This window comes from Phyllobates terribilis, unplaced genomic scaffold, assembly GCF_046119375.1.
Source record: "Phyllobates terribilis strain yellow unplaced genomic scaffold, ASM4611937v1 Scaffold_1__5_contigs__length_1240528914, whole genome shotgun sequence".
NCBI classification, from domain to species: domain Eukaryota; kingdom Metazoa; phylum Chordata; class Amphibia; order Anura; family Dendrobatidae; genus Phyllobates; species Phyllobates terribilis.
In genome coordinates this window covers 718,714,405-718,732,113 of record NW_027362761.1, presented here as the reverse complement: position 1 = coordinate 718,732,113, position 17,709 = coordinate 718,714,405, and the positions used below count along the sequence as shown (strand labels likewise).

The 17,709-nt window shown below is 38.3% G+C and overlaps 1 protein-coding gene across 1 annotated transcript in view; it reads left to right on the top strand.

Annotated features, from left to right (window-relative positions):
- The window catches only part of UNC13A (unc-13 homolog A), a 338,122-nt gene extending 320,661 nt beyond the window's left edge, over positions 1 to 17,461 (top strand). Inside the window, exons 41-43 of the mRNA XM_073686302.1 lie at positions 10,873 to 10,965; positions 13,531 to 13,690; positions 16,182 to 17,461. Coding sequence (XP_073542403.1) covers positions 10,873 to 10,965; positions 13,531 to 13,690; positions 16,182 to 16,467 — 539 coding nt within the window. The 3' untranslated portion in view covers positions 16,468 to 17,461. The remainder of the gene's footprint in view (positions 1 to 10,872; positions 10,966 to 13,530; positions 13,691 to 16,181) is intronic.
- The last annotated feature ends 248 nt before the right edge of the window (positions 17,462 to 17,709 follow it).

Here is a 17,709-nt window from a genome sequence, read left to right as displayed (position 1 = left end):
ATATTCCATCCTTAAAATCACATAGCGCTAGTACAAAATTCAGGTAGATAAGGCAACATTTCGGGCAAAATTGGCCTTTACCAAGCCAAAAAAAAGACAAGTTAAAAAATCCAGCTATAAAGTGCAGGTGACACGATTGAGGCTTTTTATATATCAGGGGAATTGGGCTCCATCGCTTCTTCCTCCTCAGAGTCCATCCCGGTTGTCATGACAGCCATCTAATCATCAAATAAACAAATCATTAAAACATGATAAAATCAAACACAACTGCACACATATATACATATGCTGTATCAAAGAGAAGATGAAGTATCGTTAATACCAAAATGCCAACAGTTCAAGAAGTAATGAATTACATATCTATAATAATTATCAAAGTTATATATTGCTATACACCTAAATAAAACCTTGTTATTGTAAGTTACCCAAACGCATACCTAAGGGAGGCTAGATTGCACTCCTATTATAGTTAGTACATCACCGTCATCATCCAATCCGATTGCTAAGGCGGAAGGAGGTATGGATAATGGGTGGTATCCTCACCCAATACAAATATATTGGAAACAGCGCTTTATAATATCACATGACCACAGTCATGTGGTGGTATTTCAGTGTGCCAAGAAGTCACGTGACCAGAGCATCATGTGATCATGCAATGCATATTCGCTCACCAGAACTAGGTTCATGTGATCACCACAATTAATCACATCAGTTGGTCACCTGGATAGCATAGGGTCATGTGATACTTATTGAAATGACACTCGCCTGACTACAGCTTGGATACAAGCATGTCACGGGGATACGCTCCCATCTATTAGGTCATCCATATTTACAGTATATCACAGAGGTACATCCTTAATTAGGGGAATTATGCCACTCTCCTTACCTTAACCTCCGCAGAAAAAGATGTGCAATCAAACATGTATAAAGGCAGCCCAGATAATCACTGCAATGTAGAGGGAGGGAGGGGGGAGGAGGGGAAGAATACCATGCCCAAAACCCCACTCAAAGGTAAGGATAGGGCGTTTAAAGGAGTACAAAATAGTTTCACCCTACAAATCAACATACAAATATAGATATCGATGGATAAAGAATAAATACTACAAGATATAAAAAATCTGTAATGTTGATAGGTCCTGGTGTATTTAAAGAAAAAAACATAAATAAACAAAAACAATTAAATTCTGACTCTTTAGGGCATTGGTATACTCACAATCTCCATTCATCAACCAGAAAGAATCCAATAAACTGCTATAAGGAAAAGCAGAAAAAACAGACAAAGAGGAAAAAATTAATTAATTAATTGTAATCAAGATTCATCCTAATAGGAGTAAAAGTTCCAGGTTTCTTTATCCAAAACATCTCCTTCTTTTTAAGTCTCAAAAATGTATCACCACCTGGGGTGTCTTAATAATGGGACCTCACCCCATCAATCACTTGGTAATGTAACTGTTAAACCCTATGTCCCGCTTCAATAAAATGCTTGGGGACAGGTAGGTCAACTTTTGAGCGTATCATAGATTTGTGCTGACCTATACGGGCCTTTACGTCCTGAGTGGTTTCGCATGCCCTAGTGTAAAGCACATGGGCATGTTAAGAGGTATTTTGCATAGTCAGAATTGAATGTGTAGTAATTGTGATTTTTTTCTTTAATATAGAATTTTTATTGGTATTTTCATAAAACATAAGAACAAACCAGATTAAAGACGATAATCAGATATCTGTACGCAGACTGGGTATATAATGACATTGCTCATAGGATTGACTGGTAATACAAACAATACAAGAATTAAGAACCATATAACTTTGTAACTTACATCAACTAAGCTGACATAAAATCTAGCTGATATTCTATCCTATTGAAGCCATCGAAGCCATCGTGATTAATAATTGTGAATTAAATACTTCTTCCCAGTATAAGAATGTTGAAAGGTGTCACCCTAAATCACATTGTTACAATTGCAAAAAGAAAGACATGGAAAGGTCCTGTATCTATGTGTAGACAGAAAATGTTCCTCCTCCCCCTATATGGGCTCTAATAAAAGTGTCATGAATCGATCTGGGTTGACGATAAGACATACAGTGGCTTGTGAAAGTATTCACCCCCTTGCCATTTTTTGTGTTTTGCTACCTCACAACCTTTAATTTCACTGGATTTTTTGAGGGTTTGAATCAGCTCAAGTAAAGAACATGACTACAACTGTGAACATTTGTTTTTCTTTTTATGGTGAAGCAAACAACAAATAGAACAGAATAACTGAAAACCTCCGTGTGCATAAGTATTCGCCCCCCTAAAGTCAGTACTTTGTAGAGCCTCATTTTGCAGCAATTACAACTGCAAATCGCTTTGGATAAGCCTCTATGAGCTTTCGACATCTTGCCACTGGGAATTTTGCCCATTCCTCAAGGCAAAACTGCTCCAGCTCCTTCAGGTTAGATGGTTTCCTCTGATGAACTGCAATCTTCAAGTCTGACCACAGATTCTCAATTGGATTAAGGTCTGGGCTTTGACTAGGCTACTCCAAAACATTTACACATTTACCCTTAAACCACTAGAGTGTTGCTTTAGCAGTATGCTTTGGGTCATTGTGTTGCTGGAAGATGAACCTCCATCCCAGTCTTAAATCACTGACAGACCGAAACAGGTTTTGCTCAAGAATATCCCTGTATTTCGCACCATCTAGCTTGCCCTCGACACTGACCATTTTCCCTTTCCCTGCAACTGAAAAACATCCCCACAGCATGATGTTGCCACCACCATGTTTCATTGTGGTGATGGTGTTCTTGGGGTGATGAGCTATGTTGGTTTGGTGTCAGACATAGCGTTTACCTTGGTAGGCAAAAATTTAAATTTTGGTCTAATCTGACCACAGCATTTTCCCCCATATCTTTGGGGAGTCTCCCAAATGTCTTTTGACAAACAAGCCTTACAATTTTTGTGTCTAAGTAAAGCCTTTTTTTCTGCCCACTCTTCCATAAAGGCCTTCTCTATGGAGTGTACAGCTTATTGTGGTCGTATGGACAGATACTCCAGTCTCTGCTTGGGAACTCTGCAGCTCTTTCAGGGTTTGGTCTCTGTGCTGCCTCTCTGATTAATGCCCTCCTTGCCCTGACTGAGAGTTTTGGTGGGCGGCATCTCTTAGCAGGTTTGTTGTGGTACCATGTTCTTTCCACTTCATAGAATCATAGAATGTAGAGTTGGAAGGGACCTCCTGGGTCATCTGGTCCAACCCCCTGCTCAAAGCAGGATTCACTAAATCATCTCAAACAGATGTCTGTCCAGCCTCTGTTTGAAGACGTCCATTGAAGGGGAACTCACCACCTCTCGTGGCAGCCTGTTCCACTCATTGATCACCCTCACTGTCAAAAAGTTTTTTCTAATATCTAATCTGTGTCTCCTCCCATTTAGTTTCATCCCATTGCTTCTAGTCTTTCCTTGTGCAAATGAGAATAAAGATGATCCTTCTACAATGTGACAGCCCTTGACATATTTGTAGACAGCTATTAAGTCTCCTCTCAGTCTTCTTTTTTGCAAGCTAAACATTCCCAAATCCTGCAACCGTTCCTCATAGGACATGGTTTGCAGACCAGTCACCATTCTGGTCGCTCTTCTCTGAACTTGCTCCAGTTTGTCTATGTCTTTTTTAAAATGTGGTGCCCAAAACTGTACACAGTATTCCAGATGAGGTCTGACCAAAGAGGAGTAAAGTCCGATAATGACTTCACGTGATCTAGACTGTATGCTTCTGTTAATACATCCCAGAATTGTATTTGCCTTTTTTGCTGCTGCATCACACTGTTGACTCATGTTCAGTCTATGATCTATTAGTATACCTAAGTCTTTTTCACATGTACTGTTGCTTAGCTCTATTCCTCCCATTCTGTATATGCTTTTTTCATTTTTATTGCCCAGATGTAGTACTTTGCATTTTTCCCTGTTAAAAACCATTCTGTTGGTTGCTGCCCACTGCTCCAATTTATTTAGGTCTTTTTGAATCCTCTCTCTCTCTTCTCTAGTATTAGCTATCCCTCCTAGCTTTGTGTCATCAGCAAATTTAATCAGTTTACCCTCAATTCCTTCATCTAAATCATTGATAAAGATGTTGAACAATACAGGTCCCAGGACGGAGCCCTGTGGTACCCCACTTGAGACATTCATCCAGCTGGATGTGAAGCCATTTACAACCACCCTTTGAGTCCGATCACTAAGTCAGTTATGAATCCACCTAACAGTTGCCTGGTCCATTGCATACTTGGTCATTTTTTCAATAAGGATGGTGTGAGATACTTTGTCAAATGCTTTGCTGAAGTCAAGATATACTATATCTACAGCATTTCCCTGATCCACCCAGTCAGTGATTCTGTCATAGAAGGAAATTAAGTTAGTCTGACATGACTTGTTAGTTACAAACCCATGCTGACTCTGGTTAATCACTTCATTCTTATCCATGTACTTACCTACATGTTGTTTAATAATTTGTTCAAAGATCTTTCCTGGTATAGAAGTCAGACTCACCGGCCTATAGTTCCCTGGGTCCACCTTCTTCCCCTTTTTGAAGATAGGAACAACATTTGCTCTTCTCCAGTCTTCTGGGACTTCTCCTGTTCTCCAAGAATTTTCAAAGATTATGGAGAGTGGTTCTAAAATTTCTTCTACAATCTCCTTCAGTACTCTGGGGTGTAATTCATCTGGACCTGGAGACTTGAACTCATTTATGTTAGCTAAATATTCCCTCACAATCTTTCTGTTGACAGATAACTTGGATTCTTCTATTCCTTTAAAACGACAGTGAAGATCAGTTGATGATACATTTTCTTTCTGAGAGAAAACAGATGCAAAATAGGAATTAAAAAGTTCGGCCTTCTCAACATCCTCTCTTACCATTTCTCCATTTTCATCCTGTAAAAATCCTATAGCATCTTTGACTTTTCTTTTACTTTTGACATACCCCCAAAATCCTTTTTTGTTGCTTTTGACATCTCTTGCAAGCCTTAATTCATTGTCAGCTTTAGCTAACCTGATACGTGCCCTACAGGATCTGCAGACTGCATTATAATCTTCTATAGATATGCCTCCCTCTTTCCATTTAATAAACATTTCTTTCTTTCTTTTTAGCATGTGTTTAAGTTCTGTGTTCATCCATCCTGGTTTCCTTAAATGCTTCCCATTCTTCCTACTTTTCGGGATTGTTAACGATTGTGCTTTGAGAATCTCAGTTTTAAAAATTTCCCATCCTTCCTGGACATTTTTGTCCTTAAGGACATCCAGCCATTGGATCCCTCCTATTCTCTTTCTGAGTCTCTTAAAATCTGCCTTTCTAAAATCTAACCTTGAAGTTTGAGTCTTCACATGTCTTCCTCCTCTAGTTATCAAAAATTTTATAATAGCATGATCGCTGCCTCCTAGGGTCCCAGCCACCTTTACCTCCTCAACCATTTCATCCCTGTTTATAAGGATTAGATCCAAAGTAGCAGATCCCCTTGTTTTCTCCCCTACCTTTTGGAAGATAAAGTTGTCAGCAAGAGAGGATAAGAATTTGCTTGACCTGTTAGTTTTACTTGAGAGAGATTCCCAACAAATGTCTGGATAGTTGAAATCTCCCATGACCACTACGTCATATTTTTTTGAGAACTTGGTCATTTGATACATAAAGAGTTCATCCATATCTTCAGCTTGCCCAGGTGGCCTGTAGTAAATGCCTACAATGATGTCCTTTCCGTTGTTCTCTCCTTGTATTCTTACCCAGTTTCCACAGAACTCCCAGTCTCTGAAGCTTCAATCTCTGTGCAGATATACGCTTTTCTAACATACAATGCGACACCTCCTCCTCGTTTATCAAGTCTGTTTCTTGCAAATAAGTTGTATCCTTTTAGCCTTTTATTCCAATCATGTGTATCGTCCCACCAAGTTTCAGTGATTCCAATGACATCATATTTCTTTTCCTGCATTAGTAGTTCCAATTTTCCTTGCTTGTTGCCCATGCTTTGTGCATTTGTATAAAAACATTTTAGTTTGTGATTGGTTTCTCTTCCTCCCATATTTTTATTATTTAAATTGTTTTGTCTTTGTTCTTCCTTTCCACTTCCAGTAGCAGAGATCTCAATAGTATTTGTCAGCTGTATGGCTTTTTCTGGCCTTTTGCTTCCCTTCCCACATTGTTCTAGTTTAAAGCTCTCCTGATGAGTGTAGCAAGGCGACTTCCAAATACATGTTTTCCAGTCTTTGTAAGGTGCACCCCATCTCTAGCAAGTAGTCCATCGTATAGGTAATTCATTCCGTGATCCAGAAATCCAAATCCTTGTTGACGGCACCATCGACGTAGCCAGTTGTTCACCTGTAGAATCTTATTCCACCTCATTGTTCCATGGCCATCCACTGGGAGGATGGATGAGAAGACCACCTGCGCTTCCAATTCTTTCACTTTCTTGCCTAAGTCTTCAAAGTCACTGCAGATGGTTTCCAGGTCCTTTCCTGCGGTGTCATTTGTCCCCACATGTATTAGCAGGAATGGGTAGTGATCTGTAGGTCTGAAGAGTCTTGATATCCTGTCAGACACATCTTTAATTTTTGCTCCTGGAAGACAGCACATTTCTCTTGAGGTTATGTCTGGTCTGCAGATAGCGGCCTCTGTTCCTCTTAACAGGGAATCCCCCATGACCACCACTCTCTGTTTTTTCTTCACAACATTCTTCTTTCTCCATCCAGGAGGATTCTGAGTGCTTACAAGGTTATTCATTGCTGGCAAAGTCTTATCTTGCTGTATTTCTTCATGGTGCTCCTGTGAGAGAGCCTGGTACTGGTTCCTGAGCAGTATGGGTGCTGACTGCCTCTTGATCCTCCTGCTTCTCTGGGTCACATGCTTCCATTCCTCTGTTTCCTCAGGTGCAGTTCGAATTTCTTCTCTTTCTGAATCATGAAGAGATAATTCTGCTCTGTCTAAGAACTCTTCACCTTCCTTAATGATTTTCAAGGTAGTTAACCTCTCTTCTAGATTTCGCAACTTTTCCTCCAACAGGGACACAAGCTTGCATTTCTGGCATGTGAAGTTTGGCTTTTCCACTGGCAAGTCTGTGAACATGTAGCAGGATATGCAGCTCACCAAATGGCTCCTGGACTCTTCCATGTTCTTACTGTTAATGTTCTGAAAACAGTGAAAAAAGCTTCAAAATGCGCGCGGTTTGATGATAATGGATTTGATGGTGCTCCGGGGGATCATCAGAGATTGGGATTTTTTTTACACCCAACCATGACTTACAGTATACTTCTCAACAACTTTTTCTCTGACTTGTTTGGAGATCTCCTTGGTCTTCATGATGTTGTTTGGTTAGTGGTGCCTCTTGCTTAATAGTGTTTCAGCCTCCACGGCCTTTTCAGAAAAGATGTGTATATACTAACAGACCATGTGACTCTGAGATTTCACACAGGTGGACTTCCTTTCACTAAGCATGTGAATCATGAAGGTAATTGCTTGCACCGGAAATTTTTAGGTGCTTCATCGCAAAAGGGGTGAATACATATGCACATGCCAATTTTTATTTATTTTATCCCATAAATTTAATTTTAGCCTATATTTTTCTCACTTCACTTCACCAACTTAGACTGATGCCGATGCATCACACAAATCGGATTACAAAAATATTTAAACACAGGTTGTAATGTAACAAAATAGGTAAAAAGCCAAAGAGGGTGAATACTTTTGTGAGGCACTGTAATAGGTATTTCCTGGAAGATGTAAATGGTGGGATGTTGCTGATTGCAATCTTCAGGCTTTTGATCATATTTTAACCACTTCAGGTCTCTAAATATGCCAGGGGTGTTTCAAAAGACTAACGGATGTATTTTGGAGTGATTTGCCATTGTTTTTGTTTAAAAAAACACTAGCTGTTTCTTCATTGTTAAATGGAGTGAAAAAAAAACACATTGGAAAACAATAGCAGGAAAAAACATCACAAAATCATGGAACAACTTTCTTAAAAAAGTCTGTGGAAAAAGTCCAAAAAAATGACACAAAAGATGTTTCAGGAAAAATAACTGTAGAGTTTCTTCTGCTTGAAAAACTTGTCGAGTTTGCCTGAATTTAAAAGACGTTGTGTACACATAGCCAGTGAGCAGAAACTAAGCTGACACTCTCCAAATCATCCACAGAATCTCAAATCTCCTCAATAACTTGGAGCTTCCACTCAGTTTCTGCTCTGAAAACTTAAATAAAGTTCATTTATTTTATTAAAGTTTTATGACTAGAAAGGAAGTTTAGTCAAGTATAATAATGACATTTCCATTTGATGATTTTGAAAACATGTTGCAGTAAATGTGATAGAACTGAAAAGTGGTCCTACTGATGATCTACAGGCATTGAATAAAGCTCCTCACTAGTTAATAAAATCAACATATCCAGATACTTCTGGCAATAGTCCACTAGGCTAAACATGGTAGATTTTTGGTGTTTGCCCAGGATCAGTATTTGCAGCGTTTTGGACGCAGCTTACTTGTGCTGAGTACAGAACGTTGTGTTGTACAGTAGAAGCATAGTGGATAAGATTCATGGAAATCCCATGCCCACTATGCTTTTATTTGACACCGCATAAACTCATCAGCGGCGCAGCTTTACAAGTCCGCAGCATGTCCATTTCCGTTGCGGAGACTCTAATCTTCGCAACAGAAATTTCCACAATAGAATAGATAGGGTGAGGTAATCGGACGCAGCACTTTGGACGCAGCAAAAATACGCTGCATCCAAAGTGCTGCTATAGCCTGATTGGGGGCACATAGCCTTAATGTTACCTACACTCAAAAAGTGTAGACCATTTCCGGTGACTACCTCTTGAAGCTCATCAAGAGAATGCCAAGAGTGTGCAAAGCAGTCATCAAAGCAAAAGGTGGCTACTTTGAAGAACCTAGAATATAAGACATATTTTCAGTTGTTTCACACTTTTTTGTTAAGTATATAATTCCACATGTGTTAATTCATAGTTTTGATGCCTTCAGTGTGAATGTACAATTTTCATAGTCATGAAAATACAGAAAAATCTTTAAATGAGAAGGTGTGTCCAAACTTTTGGTCTGTACTGTATGTATGTATGTATATATATATATATATATATATATATATATATATATATATATATATATATATATATATATATATATGTGTTATCAGGGAATGGCAGTGACAGCAGTTATGGCAAGTGATTGCAGCGCCACCGCCTGATGCCATCCTGATAAAAGGAGGGATGATAGATGAGTGCAGTACCAGCCTCCTGTGACATCCATAAAAGTGATTAGGGCTAAAAGATAGGTATATATAAAGGGCTTTTGTGTTTTAAGTAGATGTAAACCCTCAATACAAAACTATATAGAAGGTTCCAAAAAGTTTACAACTTTAACATTTGCTCAGGTGTGTATTTATGTTACTGTATATACAAATTATCTCTGTTTTGAGAGTATAAGTATATGATGTATATTAATTTCTCATATAACCTGGAAAAATATCAAAACATGGTCTTATTTTTATGCTAGTGCTAATTATTTTCCTGTATAAATTTACAGAATAAAAGAGGTAGTTAGACATTCTTAGCCTATTGCACTCGAATAATATAGTATGGTTTTGTGTCATGAATCATGAACCTAATCGGTCTGGGCAGAGTATGTAAAGTACCTCTCCTTTCCTCTCTTCTCATCACTCTGCACCTTCATCCTCATACCTCTTCCATATTTTGCTTTTTCCCATTCTTTATCCCAAAGTCCATGGTGGAAAAGGTATTAGGTTTACTCTTAGTGAAGAGATTTATCCAGAAAAGGGTATGTCATTGGTGCGAAGGCTTTTGGAAGCATGTCCTATCCTGCTCTGTCAATAGTCAGTTTACTCAAATCTACTACCAGTTAGAGCTACTTTTCCAGCTGATGAGGAGTAGTAGGGGAAAGCATGGTCAAACTCCAGTCCCACTTGTCAGGATATACTATACCCCTTGTTGTCTTTTACATATGTTTCATTCTCTAAATTAAAAAAAAAAATCTTTGAAGTAGATGAGTATTTGATGACCTCTCCATGCATTAAATTAAAATAACTGAGAATGTGGCATGGGGCATGCAGTGTAGCTGCTTCATTTTTAAGTTAAATTGATATGCCCGCTTCTGCCATTATGTTGACCTGTATAAGTGGGACTGAAGTGCTATCTCTTCTGGTGGTAAGACCATATAGCACGTTCTTGGACTCCGTTTTGCCCACACTGAATGTGATATTGCCTTGCAAAACTTCACAAGATGGCCCTTTGCCTGTAAAAAGCATGCACTGCATCAGAATGCCCTGTCTATTACAATCAAAACTTGCAAGTTAACTGCTTTATCACTCTTAAAATCGTTTTTTTCGATTATAGAGATTCCATAGATGGTAGTATTTAGGTTTAGTTTATATGCTACAGAGGTATATGGTAAGAAAAAGTGAAAAAGGGACTCCACGATGGTGAGTATGTCAGAGCTCAAGCTGTGAACATCGGCTTTCTTTGGGAGGGTTATCTTAACAAATGCTTTTGAATTAACATTAAATGCAATAATATTAAGATGCATGTTGCACTTGGCAAGCATGGTATACAGTGGCCCTATAGCATATCATAAGCATTAACTGCCGGACTTGGGTTACAAACAAAATAGTAACACAATTCCTTAGAAGTTAAAAAACTCCTCAAAATGAATGACTGCTGGCAGGACAAAAATTAGAACAAGTTCATTAATTTTTGTAAGAAAATACCAGAAAATTGCAGAATGGTCTCACTGTTCAAAGACCAGTCATACCCTGCCAGCAGTTGTACTCAAGGATATTGCTTGGATCTCAAATCATAGGCTTGCATTTAATTATCAGCTCTTTTTATTTCTAGGATCTGGAGTGGATGACTCAGTCGGAGAAGTTTCTATCCATGTTGAGCTGTTTACACACCCTGGAACAGGAGAGCACAAGATCAGTGTCAAAGGTAAAATATATGAATGAAAGGAAAATTAGGAACTATAACGAAGTTAGAAATGAATTGCTGTTAGGAACATATGTTAAGAGTCACAGTTTTAAATATCTATCACCTGGCAATAACAGGAAAATAAATTAAAAACCTTGGATGCCCCCCTTCACAATTTTGAAAGTTAATTTTCTCAGCCATCCCGCCAAAAGAAAATTCATCTCCTGAATGCCAGTGTGATAGACATTGCGACTAGGACAGTGTTTCCCAAACTGCAGTAATCATGGCCCTCAACAGATCTTGTTTTCAGGATTTCCTTAGTAGACTGACAAAATGTTGAAATTACATTTTTTTTTGCCACATCACCATTGGTTTTCCCATTCTCAGTAAATTAGATGGTAAAATAAATGTTGCCATTTAAATCTACAACTTGACCTGCAAAAAAACAAGCCGTCATACAGCATATGTTTGATGAAAAAATAAAACACTCATGACTCTTAAAAGAGAAGGAAAACATGTGCACGTGCGTGCATAAACAGAAAATTAGCCACGGGAGGAACGAGTTAAACTATACCTCTAATTACTTGGCAAAGTAGTTGATTAGTAAAGTGCTTCTCTATTCTGAGCTCCAGCAGCATAGACATTCCTATCCTGCTACAAATGGCCCTGTTCTAGTTCCATTGTAATCAAAAGGAGCTTCCTGCCGTTTCTCCAGGCACAGGGCTTTGTCTGCTGCTGATGAGCACTCACTATTCGTTTATACAGTTAGGTCCATATATATTTGGACAGAGACAACATTTTTCTAATTTTGGTTCTAGACATTACCACAATGAATTTTGAACAAAACAATTCAGATCCAGTTGAAGTTCAGACTTTTACTTGTACTAGAAATGAACATTTTATTTACAATTATTTAATCTGTCCAATTACTTTTGGTCCCTTTAAAAACAGGGTGGCACATGTTAAGGAGCTGAAACTCCTAAACCCTTCATCCAATTTTAATGTGGATTCCCTCAAATGAAAGCTGAAAGTCTGAACTTCAACTGCATCTGAATTGTTTTGTTTAAAATTCATTGTGGTAATGTCTAGAACCAAAATTAGAAAAATGTTGTCTCTGTCCAAATATATATGGACCTAACTGTATATTACAAAGTTAAACCTTATAACTTTCTGATCCAACCAGACACTATGGGTAAATCCACAGACTTGGGAAATTTCTGATTTATTTCTAGGTCCTTTTTAATAGATTCATATAATTATTAATGTTAAATTCTTTCTTTATAGCACTGAAGAAGACCAAGAAATCAGTTAATAATTTTTAATATTTTTTTAAGTCACTTTTCTTTTTTGACTTGTGGTTAAATGTTGTGCGTACAGGAATAAGATGCGCCACTTAATTAATTTAGTGGATCTTATCAGTGTCCTACGCCTTGTCAGAAATGTTACTCCAGTTGGGGACTGGAGTAACATTTCTGACATAAGAAGCGCCATCATTTTGAATGAATGTGTCAGGCAGGCAATGCCCATTTTGGCAGAGGTGCCCTAAAATAAAAATGCTAACAGCCGCAAAATTTTTGCTCAACTTTGTGTTGTGTAAAAATTTTGAGACTCTTCAAAGTGTTTTACGCCAGCTTTGAGGAATCAAGGCCTATGTTTTTACACATCACTGTGAATTCAATTTGTCAGTGAAGAAGCAATATTATTGTGTTCATATACAGTGCCTTGAAAAAGTAAAACACAAACCTCTGAGGCCTTCACAGAACAGCTGTAGTTAGACTGAGAATAAATTACACTAAAATGTACTAATTCTATGACTTCTGGAGGCAATTGGTCATTCAGGCTTTTATTTAGGTATATCAGACTACAAGGGCCTGAATACAAATGCGCTTCACAATTTTCAGATTTACATTTTTAAAATAAGTAGAAAACCATATATCATTTCCTTTACACTTCACAAATACTTGCTACTTTGTGTTGGTAAGTCAAATATAATCCCAATAAAATACATTTGAAGGGGTTTTCCCACGAACAGAGGTTCATTTTATTCAATGGCTGTGTTGATCGTGTACGGAACATGGTCTGATCATACCACATCTCCTGGGCAGGGGAGGGAGGAAGAAAGAGTGTACAGACCTTACAGCAGGGGATCTCAGAGGATTCATTCTTTGAAGTTAAGCATTGTTTAAAAACAGGCAGTGAAATGTTTTACCTCACAAAAATAATCAGCTGCGATCCCGTGCTGTCCTGTCTGTATACTCTTTTGCTTCCTCCTCTGCCCAGGAGATGTGGTACGATCAGATCATGTTCCGTACACGGTCAACACAGCCATTGAATAAATTGAACTTTTGTTTGTGGGAAAACCCCTTTAAGTTTGTCGGTGTTACGTGAAAAAATGTGGAAACGTTCAGGGGGTATGAATACATTTTCAAGACACTGTAATTCTACCTGTATTATTGCAAGTTGAATGATTTCCATTGTCTTTTGTTCGTTGGTTTGATAGTGATTAAAGTATGAATGAAAATGGCTGAAAAATAATAACACCAATGTAATAGTAAACATTATAAAGCATGTATTTTATTTGTATAGTTGTGGCAGCAAATGATCTCAAGTGGCAGACCTCAGGAATTTTCCGTCCCTTCATTGAGGTTAATATGATTGGTCCAAATCTGAGTGACAAGAAAAGAAAGTTTACAACGAAATCCAAGAATAATAGCTGGGCCCCAAAATACAATGAGAGCTTCCAATTGTGAGTATGCACACAAAACAGTAACAAATTGAAAGGAAAGTAATTATTTGTATGGGTGTAATTAATTTAAGGTTAATAAAATAATACGGGTGAAAAAACACAAATTTATATAATCCAGTCTAATGTCAGGACTCATTTAGACAAGAATATTTTATGTCCTGTCCATCTGCTAAACGGATAGCATAAAACAGCACACAGCGAACTCAAGTCAAATAAGGTAGTTAGCATAAATCCAATGGTTTACGTGTAAAAAAAAATTGTAACGTACATGACTTAGATCTGTTTTTTAGATCAGACTCTAACATTCAAATGCAATGGGTGCTTTAAAAAATGGATGCCATACAGACACAGGCCATTTGGCATCCGTTTTCACGCATCCAATCCAATTAGTAACATCGGTAAGTGTATTTCTGCATTTATTATTTTTTAAATTGTTGATTTATAAAAACAAATTCCATACAGATGTCATACAGATGAAAATTCGGATAAAAAATTAACATTTTTTTTCTGGATGAAAAACGGCCTAGTTTTCAAACACTCATCTAAACCTAGTGAGGTGGATTCACAAAGCTGCTGGTCAGGGTAAATACAGATTGTGATATTCACAGCAAACAATGGGTTAGTCAGCAGGTAACAAGAGTAGCAGATGCAAATGGTAGATATTACTAGAGTCTGGGCAGATGATGGCCACAAAAGAAAAACAATGGTCATAATCTCAAAAAAAAAAGCTACAAAACACATTAGAGATGCAATACTAAGACACGGATGTATCTAATTGGGCCTTAAAAGACCTTGAGAGATTATGTAACTGAGAAACCTGATGTGGAGCACAGCAAAAGGCAGCAACCAAGGAAAAGGGAGCAGAGTCCAGCCATGAAGATGAGACAGGTGCGTTACACCCAGCCAAGAATCAGAGACCAATTTCCCTCATCTTGTTCACTACAAATACCAATTAAAACAAATACCTGGACAACTCATCTTTACAACCTGTTCTCCGTTTCTGTAATACAGAAAACTGATCCTTGCTATGTTGTTACTTAATGGTCACTGCCTCCATTAGGAAGACTAATGCAGTCTTATACGACTTATATTAAACCACTTAAGTGAAGACAGATTTTAGAGTAAAAGTATTAAAGAAAGAAGGATTGGTGCTTGTTAGAAAATAAACACTGTAACCTCATGTAAGATCAAAGCTGCTTTTGATCACATTTCCTGCTGATAATGGAAAGTATGTTCACTGTTTACAGTTTTTCATATGGATGTCATTTAAAGAACATTTGTAACAAGTTATCTGAGCTCACTGGGGTGGAGTTACGTTTTTAAATGTCATATAAGTAAATTGCCAACTGTAAAAATTGCATAAAGTGTTATGATAGTGTAGCAACTCACTTGGGAAAATAGATAACACACTAAAAACTGCAGCTGACCCTGCTGGTTCCTGTACAGACTAGAAATCCTGACCCCACAGTTCCTAGTGGTTCCTGCGTGAGGTGAGATAGCCCTAACCACAGACTAGATGATGGCAACTTGGACCTATTCTGCCTGAAAGGCCATCGAGCTGTTCACGTTCCTCGTAAAGTACCGGAGAGCAGACCAGAGTGCAAATTTTCTACAGAAGGGAAAGTGTGCTGAAATAGAAAGAGATCCCAGAGTGAGTAAAACAAACCAGGAAATACAAAATAAAGGATTAAATACATACTGTTAGAGAATATGGCACCTACTTCCTAAAAAGAAACAGAAGATAGGTGCATGGTAAAGAACATAAACAGCAGAGAGATAAACCCTATCTGCTCTTTCACTGACTAGCTTAAACTACAGCAGTAAGGCTGGACATCCAAATGAGACTACCACCAGCAGGAAATCCCAGCAGGGGGAAAGAATTTAAAGCAGCACCTGAAAGGTGATAGGACAGACATATGAGTAAATGAAAACACCTGTTACCCTAAAAAGACTGAAGCAAAGATAACAGAAACTGAACACCCGGAGAAAAGGTGTATGTCTTTGTCAGTGGGCAAACTTACAAAAACAGCAAGGGATCAAATAATAATTTCCTTCACTATACCTTCCTGAGCCTACCCAATGATGTGACCCATGCTACGTAAATTTTGAGGTGTTCCTGTTACTGTATGCATGAATAAAATTGACAAAGAACTGCAGAGAACAAGAAATGACAAGGAGACTGCGCACAGAGCGTTTTCTGTGTGTACAGTGTCGCTTACAGCAGCCAGCAGTGCAATGGATTTGATGGTTATTTTTAGGAATGAGTAGTTACATAAAAAATTAAAACACCAAATGAAAAAAAAATAGTAAAATAAAAACATGAAAGATTTTTTTTATTCAGGTGATAATTCTCTACAAAAACGTTCTTTTGCCAATGAGTACAAGAAGATGGACACGACTTAAATAAAATGGCTAGATTCAAATGAATTGAAGCCCATTATCCATGTATATTATCAACAACTAATATTATATCGTGTTTTTATCTCTTTAGCACCCTAGGCAATGAAAATGGCCCGGAGTGCTATGAACTGCAGGTATGTGTGAAAGATTACTGCTTTGCTCGAGAGGACCGGACAGTGGGCACAGCTGTTATGCAGCTAAAGGATCTGGCACAAAGGGGCAGTTGTGCCTGCTGGTTGCCTCTTGGCCGGCGCATTCATATGGATGAAACAGGACTGACCATTTTGAGGATCTTGTCACAACGCAACAATGATGAGGTCGCCAAAGAGTTTGTCAAACTGAAATCTGACACTCGCTCTCCTGAAGAGGGCAGCTAGAGTGAAGGACTGTTTACACCTCCATTACACAGATAAAAAGATGACCCTTTTTCACTGCCTTGCACCCCAGGCCCAGACTGTAAATAGTTTGAATACATTGTGAAATACACTTTTCACCATGTCATTGCCAGCAGCGCTCCCTAGGTTCTGCCTAATGTTCACTGGTGCCTTTCTGGCAGTGACATGGGTAAAGTGTACATGAAAACACACACCAAGGGCTGCGTTCATATGTGCCATTGTGTTAATGTTCTCCCTGCTGGACCACATAAGCACAGTTGTTAGGGGGGCTTTACTATTGTCCTGCATTAAACTGCTGGGCGGTTAATAGCACCCTAGCAGTTGGAGGATTACCTGTTTAAGAGACCATGTTTCCCTACAAATGAAAAAAATTGACACATCCCCTCCTTTGACCTGTCTGTTAAAGTTGCCTGCACCCCAACTGCTGTGTTTATAGGATCTTCCTGTACCAGTGTCTTATTCTGTGCAATGGTGCTGCATGGGTATTATTTTTCCAAGAAACAGCCCCTTTAACCCAAAACCTCTTAGTATATGCCAGTCACCACATGCCTGTTGCAATGCCTTGAATTGGACAGTCACCCACTTGCACGGTGCAGCAAAAAAAAGGACACTGCCAGCTGCTTAGCACTTCTGTCCTTTCCTAGAACTGCCTAAATTATCCAGCAAAGATGGGACTACAAATCCCCAATTCCATTCAGGGCAGGACAGCAAAAGCATCCTAACTCCCTCCCTCCCATGAATACTGCACAAGGACTAAAACTCCAACATAAGAAAATAAAAGTGTGGCATGTTGTTTTGAGGAGAGATGCCGCAGTTATCCCACTTCCTTATTTACCTGCCCTAAATGTATAGAAAGTTCATTTTCCTTTACCTTCCTCTTGGGTGCATGTGAAGAAGTTTTGCACTAACTTGGACATTTTGGTCTCTGTAAAAATATTTTATTATAACAGCCATTAAATACAAATAAGAAAGACAATGTCTGTTTGATTATTGGTATGCTTGTTTATTCAAACCAATGGTAGTCTATTCTGATAAATGCAAAATTCATATTTAAAGTGAACCTATCATTAAATTTTTTAGTATTTAATTTAAAAGCATAAGTAAAAATATCAATAATTTGACAAAAAAGTTATAAACAAGGCATATATCAAGTGTGAGAAAAACTCCCTTTCTTGGCATGAGCCTCTCATTTAACTGAGGCGACTTCAGGGATTCCCCAAGCTC